The sequence below is a fragment of the Ahaetulla prasina genome, chromosome 6 (assembly GCF_028640845.1).
Source record: "Ahaetulla prasina isolate Xishuangbanna chromosome 6, ASM2864084v1, whole genome shotgun sequence".
In the NCBI taxonomy this organism is placed as follows: Eukaryota; Metazoa; Chordata; class Lepidosauria; order Squamata; family Colubridae; genus Ahaetulla; species Ahaetulla prasina.
Window position 1 is genome coordinate 103,756,926 of NC_080544.1, and position 10,922 is coordinate 103,767,847.

At 43.2% G+C, this 10,922-nt stretch overlaps 1 protein-coding gene across 1 annotated transcript in view; it reads right to left on the reverse strand.

Moving 5' to 3' along the window:
- MCF2L2 (MCF.2 cell line derived transforming sequence-like 2) overlaps nt 1-6,845 on the reverse strand; it is a 297,446-nt gene extending 290,601 nt beyond the window's left edge. Inside the window, exon 1 of the mRNA XM_058187136.1 lies at nt 6,763-6,845. Within this exon, the coding sequence (XP_058043119.1) occupies nt 6,763-6,841 (79 nt within the window). The 5' untranslated portion in view covers nt 6,842-6,845. The remainder of the gene's footprint in view (nt 1-6,762) is intronic.
- Nucleotides 6,846-10,922: the final 4,077 nt, after the last annotated feature.

Sequence of the window (10,922 nt, forward strand, 5' to 3'; positions counted from 1 at the left end):
TCTCTCCGACAAAGCAGCGCTTTGAGGGAAATGGGTGGCCACATCAACTTTTAAGAGAAATGTAAGATGAAAAGGCCTCTGGTAGGAATTGCATCACCAGGTTTTTCCAACAAATCTCCAAGCTAAATTAACCTAATTAGGCCCAAACTGCATCAGTTGGCAGGGGCTACAATCCAGGTATGTGATATTCCGCAGTCAACTGCCACCCTGACCTCATTGGCAAGAGACAGACAGAGAGGGGAAAGAAATTGAATGCTCTCCCACTTGGAGGAAAGATGGAATGAGCATCCAAGGAAATGCCCAGGAATTTCAGATGTGGATTTCCTCTCTTCAAACATTAGGATAGGATAGGATAGGATAGGATAGGATAGGATAGGATAGGATAGGATAGAATTAGAATTAGAATTAGAATTAGAACAGAACAGAACAGAACAGAACAGAACAGAACAGAACAGAACAGAAATTATGGAATGGAATGGAACGGAACGGAACAGAACAGAACAGAGCAGAGCAACAGAGTTGGAAGGTACCTTGGAGGTCTTCTAGTCCAGGGGTCTCCAACCTTGGTCCCTTTAAGATTTGTGGACTTCGACTCCCAGAGTTCCTCAGCCAGCTTTGCTGGCTGAAGGACTCTGGGAGTCGAAGTCCACAAGTCTTAAAGGGACCAAGGTTGGAGACCCCTGTTCTAGTCCAACCCCATGCTCAGGCAGGAAATCCTGCCTATACCATTTCAGGCAAATGATTATCCAATCTCTTCTTAAAAACTTCCAGTGTTGGAGCATTCACAACATCTGCAGGCAATTAATCTGCAGGCCACTGATTAATTGTTCTTAATTGTCAGGAAATTCCTCCTTAATTCTAGGTTGCTTCTCTCCTTGATTAGTTTCCACCCATTGCTTCTCATCCTGCCCTCAGGTGCTTTGGAGAAGAGCTTGACTCCCATTTCCTTGTGGCAGCCCCTGAGATATTGGAACACTGCTATCATGTCTCCCCTGGTCCTTCTTTTCATGGTTGAACTCACCACACAGGGTTGTGTTCATTTGATATCTCATGTCACTGAAACCCTCCCCTCCCCCACACTCCTGAAGTGGAAAAACCTTCTCGCTTGAATTTATAAGCATGCAAAGACCCATAGATTTGATTTTGGAGGATTACCTCTATTAGATTATCTGCTTTAGAGTGCCCCAAAATGCAAGTAGTATGGGGGGGAGTAATCAGAAGATGGCCAAGCAATTTTGTACAAAGCCAGCTGTGAGCTCTTGAATTTATTACTCCTACAATAATCTTCCCCTTTATTTCTGGAGCCAGTTTTACAAATAAGAGCTGTTGTCACGAGAGAGAAATGTGTTAATTGAAATGATTACCTTTCACACTTAGTGGTAAGAGGGATTTGAGCCTTAAAGGGGCAGGTTTTTGTTTTTTTTAAAATAATGTTATGGGGATTAAGGGGACACGGTGGCTCAGGGGCTAGGACGTTGAGCTTGTCGATCAAAAGGTCGGCAGCTCAGCGGTTCGAATCCCTAGTGCTTCTGTGTAACAGGGTGAGCTCCCGTTACTTGTCCCAGCTTCTGCCAACCTAGCAGTTCGAAAGCACGTAAACATGCAAGTAGAAAAAATAAGGGCCACCTTTGGTGGGAAGGTAACAGCGTTCCATGCGCCTTTGATGTTTAGTCATGCCGGCCACATGACCACGGAGACGTCTTCGGACAGCGCTGGCTCTTCGGCTTTGAAACGGAGATGAGCACCACCCCCTAGAGTCGGCAACAACTAGCACGTATGTGCGAGGGGAACCTTTACCTTTAACTTTATGGGGATTAAGCCCATTGAAAGAAGGAAATCTGATGCAAACAAAGCCAAAATAGTTCAGTGTTTGCATTATATAGAATAGCAATCACATTTAGACTGATATAAAGATAGTCCTCCACTTACAACAGCTTGTTTAGTGACCATTGAAAGTTACAATGGCAGCGAATAAGGACTGTTTTTCACACTTACGACCGTTTCAGCATCCCGATGGTCACGTGATCAAAATTCAGACGCTTGGTAACTGGTTCATATGTAGGACGGTTGCAGGGTCTTAGGGTCATGTGACAACCCCACCCCACCCCATCTTGCAACCTTCCAACAAGCAAAGTCAATGGCGAAGCCAGCTTTCACTTAAAAACCATATTACTAACTTAGTAACAGCAGTGATTCACTTTACAACTGTGGCAGGAAAAGTGGTAAGACAGGAGCAAAATTCACTTAACCAATGTCTCACTTAGCAAAAGAAATTTTGGGCTCAATTGTGATTGTAAATTGAGGTTATCTGTTACCTCCCCATGGTGCATTACAGCACTCTCTGAGCAGTCTAGCATGGTGGGATACTGCTCCCCAGCAATCTGCGTCCTCATTTTACCGAAGGCTGGATCAATCTTGAACCCTGTCAGGATCAAACTCCTGGCTGTGGGCAGAGTTTACCTGCAATACTGTATTCTAACCTCTGTATCACCAAAGCAGTCTCGATCAGGGGCCTCCAATCATTTGGGCCCCAGGGACCAGTGGAGAGAGGTTTTTCCGTGGACCGGACGAAGGGGGGGTGTTTCGTGTGCCGCTTGCATCCCATAGACAGGGGCTTTGCTTATTTGCACAGCCCAGTTTCTGGCATGCCATGGACCGATACCAGTCTGTGGACCGGAGGTTGGGGACCCCTTGTATAGAATAGAATAGAATAGAATAGAATAGAATAGAATAGAATAGAATAGAATAGAATAGAATAGAATTTTTATTGGCCAAGTGTGATTGGACACACAAGGAATTTGTCTTGGTGCATATGCTCTCAGTGTACATAAAAGAAAAGATACGTTCATCAAGGTACAACATTTACAACACAATTGATGGTCAATATATCAATATAAATCATAAGGATTGCCAGCAACAAGTTATAGTCATACAGTCATAAATGGAAAGAGATTGGTGATGGAAACTATGAGAAGATTAATAGTAGTGCAGATTCAGTAAATAGTTTGACAGTGTTGATGGAATTATTTGTTTAGCAGAGTGATGGCCTTCGGGAAAAAACTGTTCTTGTGTCTAGTTGTTCTGGTGTGCAGTGCTCTATAGCATCGTTTTGTTTAGATTACTTTAAAAATTGTGCTTTGCCACTGGCTCCAAGCAAGGTAGAAGGTCATACCTTAGCTAGCTACAGGGTGGTCCACCAAACAGGGGTAAAAAAAGAAACCAAGGTAGTGACTACCATAGAACACTCAAAGCCTCACCTTTTTTCAATGTTCGTGCAGGCTTTGCTCATGCGACCATCTTTGACATTTTCATCTCTTTTATTTTCTCCTTCCCCCCCCCTTTTTATTATCTCGTAAATTTTATATTGGCATTATATTGTTTGGATGTAATGATATCAATGCAATATGAATTAAACATTATTGACAAACCAAGTTTAGTTAACTTAGATCATCAGAAATATAAATAAAAAAGAAATATCTCATCAATATGAATTACGGTTTAGTAAGTCTTGACTTTTTTCATTCCTCCATGAATATCCAGGAAGGGACTTTGATTATTAAAAAATTCCAGCAGCATTGGGGTCTCCTGACTGAATCTCATGGCACGATCAATACTATTTTTCTTCCTCTATTTTCTGGAGGTATCAAAATCCAAGGCACCAACCACAACGCTTATCATGTACTAGAGTTCGCAGTTTGTTCTCCCTCCCTCCCTCCCTCTCTCTCTCTCTCTCTCTCTCAAATTCACTGCCTAATATGGCTTCCAAAGCTGATATTCAGCAGCTTTGAGATACATGGACATCAATTCCCAGAATTCCTCAACCAGCATTATGGCCAAGGAATTCTGGGAGTTGAAGTTCACACATCCTAAAGTTGCTGATATTGAATAACACCAATCCCAAAAAACACTTGGATGGGACACCACCGGGAAATCCCTAAGTGGTAAAGCAAGACTAGAAATCAAACCAATATTCTAATTACCTAAAAGAAGGTAATAACCATCCACTTCCTTACTCCAGCTTAAGAAAATAGGTGGAGAAACCTATAAAGTCATCACAATCAAGCATGCCACAAAAAAAAAAAAAAAAAGTTTTACCACAGGTAATATTTCTCAATCTTGGCAACTTTTAAGATGCGATGTTGGCAAGTTTTAAAGATTCTTCAACTGCCAGAATTCCCCAGGTGGAAAAGTTCATGCATCTTAAAAGTTGCCAAGGTTGAGAAACATTGCCTTAAGAGGAAAATAAATGAGAATAGTCATTCTATTTACCTGCCTATTTAGAGAGATTAATAAATGACAATCTAGGATGTTTCAAGCTTCCAATGACACAGGCCTGCAAGCAGAAGAGTCTGCAGGGCACGGTAAAAAAAAAATCAAGTTAGCGATTCTGATGGTGCAGTTGAAGTTCTACCAAGGACTGACTTTTTTGACTCTGCCTGCAAGAAATAAATGCCTTCTGTCATTAAACCTTGATCTTCAGTCCAGGCATCCATCACCACCGGCTCTATAACCATTTGCCACATACCCAGAGGGAGAAGTTAGCAATCTACACCAGCAATAAGGACAATGAACATTCTCTACAGCAATGTTTCTTGACCTCGGTGACTTTAAGACCCTTGGACTTCAAATTCCCAGAATTCCCCAGCCAGCATGCTGCCTGGAGAATTCTGGGAGTTGGAGTCCAGAAGTCTTAAAAGTTTGCCAAGGTTGGGAAAGAACGTTCTAGAGCAGATTCCATGATTTGGTTAAAATGTTTCTGCTATAGAGCGGTGTTTCCCAGCTTTGGCACCTTTGACACTTGTGGACTTCAACTCCCAGAATTCTCCAGGCAGCTGGGGAATTCTGGGAGTTGACTTCCACAGGTCTTAAAGTCGCCAAGGTTGGGAAACACCGCTCTATAGCAGAAACACTTTAAGTAACCAAATCATGAAATTAGCAAAGAAAGTTAATTGCTGACAACAGACACACACACACCCCATTTTATGTGGAGAGAGGCAAGCAAGCACACACACACACATTTACGCTACCTTTTCTGGCTGAATTGGAGCATTTTCCAACTCAGCAATTCTTTTAAGACCCCACCCGTGGCACAGCTGTCTTTTCAATGGGCCAACAGCTTTACTAAGGAGCTTCGCCAGCGAAAAGGGTCCCCATTCATTCAGTTCTCCGAGTTGGATTAAGGGACCGATCAGAACCAAGCCAAAAGCCCAGCCTGGCCTGATGATTCCTGCTCCCTGCCATTGATGGCGGAAAGGCTCACCTGTGGGGGGTGGGGGTGGGGAAGACACAGAGTGGCTTTTTACCTCCCTTCCCTTCCCCTCCCCTCCGCAGCTGTTTTGGCCTCCCAGAATGAATCAGTGCAAGGGCAAGAGGGAGGCGATTTCGTTCAAAACCAGGGAGAACAGCAATTCCTGTTGGATCATTTAAACACACACACACACACACACACACAAACACATTAAAAAGCCAAAAGCATCCCAAGCTTGGTGAGAGCACATACACACACCCCGAGAAATCATGAATCAATTCCAAGTTCAGAAAATAAATAAATAATAATAAAAAAAATTAAAAACCGGTAAGGAATGAGCCAGCTTGGGCTAACATTCAGAGGGCAGAAAAATGGAAACCCCCTTTGCAGTGAGATATAGATAGATAGATAGATAGATAGATAGATAGATAGATAGATAGATAGATAGATAGATAGAGATAGATAGAGATATATATGGCACTGCAAATTATATATATATAATGGGGGCCCAGATAGATAGATAAATAGATAGAGAGAGAGAGAGAGAGAGAGAGAGAGATAGAGATGTGTAGATATAGAATAGATAGAATAGAATTTTTTATTGGCCAAGTGCGATTGGCCATACAAGGAATTTGTGTTGGTGCATATGCTCTCAGTGTACATAAAAGAAAAGATACATTCATCAAGGTACAACACTTACAACACTTAATGATAGTCATATATATATATAGCTATAGCTATATTGTGTTTTTCTGTCAAAGCACCTGGTCTGCTCCAATATGGGAAGGAGCCTACTACTTCCCTTTCACCTTTCAGCTCCAGTCCAGGAGCCCTCAAGCAGTCACATTCACGACAAACCATTTTATACCCAATTTATATCTGCTGATAAAGAAATAAACCAAGTTCGAATCCGAGTAAGGGTATGGCTAGCTGATGTGAGCTAAATAGCTCGAAATAGATCTATACTAGTCTCCCTTTATTTCTTTATCAGCAAATATAATTTTTATAGATAGATAGATAGATAATAGATAGATAGATAGATGATAGATAGATAGATGATAGATAGGTAGATAGATAATAGATTAGATAGACAGACAGATAGATAGATAGATGGTAGATAGATATATGATAGATAGATAATAGATTAGATAGATAGATAGATAGATAGATAGATAGATAGATAGATAGATAGATAGATAGATAGATAGATAGATAGATAGATAGATAGATAGATAGATAGATAAAGATAGGTAGATAGTTATAGATATAGATATAGATATATAGATATAGATTGGGGGGCATCTTCTCTTCCTCCCCAGCTCGCCACCCCACCCCCAATATCCGTAACACTGACATACAAAATCTCCCCCCCCAACCTTCTGGGTATCCCCCAAGCCGAGTGGGTGGCGATTCTTTTCCCTCCCACACACCCCCACACCCCAAAAACGGGCAGAAGGCACCACGGGGGTGGCGAAAGGCAGCCCAGGCGACGCCAAGCGATGCCCCATCCTTACCCACATGGGTGATGACCGTTGCCAGGCGCTGGCTGAGCTCCCGATGCGACATCTCTTCTTCTTTCAGCCAGACCAGCATTTCACACCCGGGTGTGGGGGGGGGAGAACCGCCGGCGCAGCAGCCTCCAGACCGAGCCCCCGCACCTTTGCCTCCAAAGACGGCCGCCGGAGAAGGAGGGAGGCAGGGCAGCAGCTCCTGCCGCCTCGGGGACAATGCCGCTGCCACTCCCACCGCGACAAAAAAAAAAATGGGAAAAAAAAAAAAAGCCTTGCCGGATCGCACCTGCCTCGGATATATTAGCGCGGGCGGCTCTCGTAACGTCCCCCGCGGCGATGCTGGCCCGCCCGTCCGCCGGCAAGGTCGTAGCCAGAGCCGCCGGGCATTTTGGAGACGCCCCCGCCCGCCCGTCCGCCGGTCCCAAAGCCCAAAGCCCGGCTTGTTAATGGGCCAGTGGCGACGGCGGCTGCTTTCTCCTCCGCTCCGCTCTTTGGCTCGCTCTGGCTGAAATGAGCGGAATCTACCCAGGGGTCTCCCGGCGCCTAAAAAACCAGGAGAAACCATTCCCAGCTGCGGGGAAGCAAGGCTCGCCTCCCCCCCACCCACCCACTTTTTATTATTATTATTTTTATTTTTGAAAATAGATATTGGTCTCTAAGGGACGTTTTCTGGGCATCTTCCCCCCCTCCCCCACTCAGACCCGGTTTCTTCTCCCTCCCTCCCGTTTGGGTTTCAAGGAACGGCTGTGGTTGTGGCCAGGCCGGGCCACGGGTGGGATGAAGGCGCTGGGAAATGGGTTCCCTGAGAGACGTGGCGGGCATGGAAAATAGGCAGTTCGTTCTTCTACCTGGTCTATAATGACGGTGGACCTGGCGTTCTTTCTCTAGCAACAGGAGGGGCGGGAAGGAAAAGAGACTGCATGGACCCCAGGTTGGACAAACACGTGCCCAGATTTATCTATCTATCTATCTATCTATCTATCTATCTATCTATCTATCTATCTATCTATCTATCATCCATCTGTCATCTATCTATCTATCTATCTATCTATCTATCTATCTATCTATCTATCTATCTATCTATCATCCGTCATCTATCTATCTATCATCTATCATCCATCTTTATCTATCTATATCATCCAGCTATCTATCTATCTATCTATCTATCTATCTATCTATCTATCTATCTATCTATCTATCTATCTATCTATCTGCCTATCTACCTATCTATCATCTATCAATCTGTCTGTCTGTCTGTCTGTCTGTCTATCATCTATCTCTCTATCCAGTGGTGGGATTCAACCAGTTCGCACCTATTCGGGAGAACCGGTTGTTAACTTTCTAAGCAGTTCGGAGAACCGGTTGTTGGAAGAAATCTTATTTTGTTTTTTCCACTTTCCAGGGCTAATCCTGTAAGGAAGGCAGGAAGGAAACATTCTGGTGTTTCTAGCCTAATCTTTATTGGCCTGCTTACAGAAACTGCCTCTCTAGTTAACCCTTATTACATTGTAACAGCTGAGGCCAAGCACCCATCAATGTGAGTGATGTTGCGTTGGCCACACCCACATGGTCACATGACCATCAAGCCACGCCTACCCAGCTGGTCATTAGGGCAGAGAACCAGTTCTTAAATTATTTGAATCCCACCACTCACTCTATTTAACTATCCATCTATCCATCCATCCATCTATCTTTTTTTAAAATGAGATTGAGCAATCATTTGTCTGAAATGGTATAGAGTTTCCTGCCTGAGCAGGGGTTGGACTAGAAGACCTCCGAAGTCCCTTCCACCTCTGTTAGCTTGTCTATCATCTATCTATCTATCTATCTATCTATCTATCTATCTATCTATCTATCTATCTATCTATCTATCTATCTATCTTTCTATCTATCCATCCATCCACCCATCCATCTCTGATATTGTTACACTGCTCAACTCTAAACAGCTCCAAACATTTATTTTCTTGATAAAAGACATTTGGTGGGGCTCCTGTTAAATTTAAGCTACATCACAGAAACAGAACCGAAACGCATCCTATCAGTATACACATATTAATTACTGCAGTACTTATAAAGGAGAAGGTATCAAGTAAAATATGAGTTTACAAAGGACAGAAGAATTCTCTCTCTTTTGCCCAATATACTTTGTTCTTTCCCTTCTTGTTATCTTGAAGAATATTTGCGGGTGGGAGCTATTTTTGTTAAAAATTCAGGATGGTAGCCCTGGCTGTGCATTCAAATATCCTCATGCATGAAGATGCTAAAAAGGTGCAGGTTTTTATCCCATAATCCTGACCGCTATTTCAATTAATTTGCGTATCCCCTTCTTGAAAGCTTATGATTTCCCCCAAATTTTAGCAATAAATCTGTGGGATGCAAAAAAAGAGCCTGTCTCTTCTTTCAATTTATAATTTATAATTATTCCTGCAAATGAAAACAAATCATTATACAAAATACATAATCACAATACAGGAAGCACATCCTAGGAGGAAATGCACCATCAGCAATAACAAGGATTAAATCCTGTACTGTTTTTTTAAGGCTGGGGAAATTCAAAGCAATTCACATACCTGTTTTGGATGGATGACTGCAGCCTAATGCAAGGTCCCTTTTATTCTACACGTCCAGACTGGCCATCCTGAGAACTATGGAGGAATATCGTGACCAAATTGTTTATAGTATTGTTTTTGATATGGAGACAGATCTTTTGAACAATGAATTCATCCCCTCCAGCTAAAGGTTGGAGCTGAAATGTTGGAATGACTGTGTACAACAAGACAATGTCTTTACATACAGGGGTGTTCACAGGGGTGGACTTCTGGGGGTTCAAAGGGGTGAAATGTAAAATTTGTTACTACCGGTTCTGTGGGTGTGACTTGGTGGTGGTGGGGGTAATGTGACTGGGTGGGCATGGCCAACTTTTTTTTTTAACTTTTCAAAACATTTTTTCTACCACCTCTTCTGCCGAAGAGGTTGTAAAAAAATGCTTTTAAAAGCCTGTGATGATCAGACAACTCAGCTGGGATCGCCAGAGGAAAAAAAGCTTTTAAAGGGTTCTGACGATCCCAGCTGAGTTGCCTGATCATCAGAGGCTTTTAAAAGCATTTTTTTACAACCTCTTCAGCCAAAGAGGTGGTAGAAAAAATGCTTTTAAAGGCTTCTGATGATCCCAGCTGAGCCGCACGATCATCAGAGGCTTTTTTTTTTACTTTTAAAAGCATTTTTTCGGCCGAACAAAAAATGCTTTTAAAAGTAAAAAAAAACAAAAAACCTCTGATGATCACACGGTTCAGCTGGGGGGGGGCAGGGATTTTTACTACTGGTTCTCTGAACCACCCACCGCCATCGCTACTGGATTGGGCGATCCGGTCATAACCAGGAGCATTTCACCCCTGGTTTGGGAGAACCTCTGATTCTGTGCAGTTCAGAGAACCCCCAAATCCCACTCCTGGCTGGCCCCGCCCACCCCTCCCCTCCCCCTCCCAGGAGTCTCCACGCAGCCTGTTTTGGATGCAGGTAAGTGCAGGGTGCGCGTGGAGGCTCAGGGAGCGCAAAAAACAGGCCTTCCGGAAGTTTACGAAGGCCACAGGGCCTCCGGAGCCTGGGGAGGCCGTTTTCACCCTTCCGGAGGCTTGAGGAAAGCCTCCAGAGCTTGGGGAGGGCAAAAACACCCCCCATGGTACAGTAGGCCAACTAGGCCATGCCCACCATGGCCACGCCCACCCAGCAACCAGGCAGAGAACCTCTTGCTAAAATTTTTGAAGTCCACCCCTGAGTGTCCATGAGGTGTGACCAAGACAGTAAAGATGGTGGCCGCAAGATATGTTTAAAATTCACTGCCTGAGTTTTTTATACATGCCCAATGCATTCAGAAGCTTTTAAAGAAGGGTCTGAAATCAATTTGATTCCTTTATCCAAAGAATATATTTAATTTTGTTTCTATTTGGAAATCACTTCTGGATTTTTGTGCTTGTGATGGGGAGGAAAAAGCCCTGAAACTTTGATTTTCTTTTTGCGTATTAGATAGGTTTGTTGTCATCGAAATGGTTAGCATATATTATTGCATAAAAGTAAAAAGTTGAGGCTGTAAAGTTATTATATTCTACTGGGCTAAAAAGAGTTAGAAGTCAACCCTTTTGTTTGCTTTTTCTATCCCATATTTT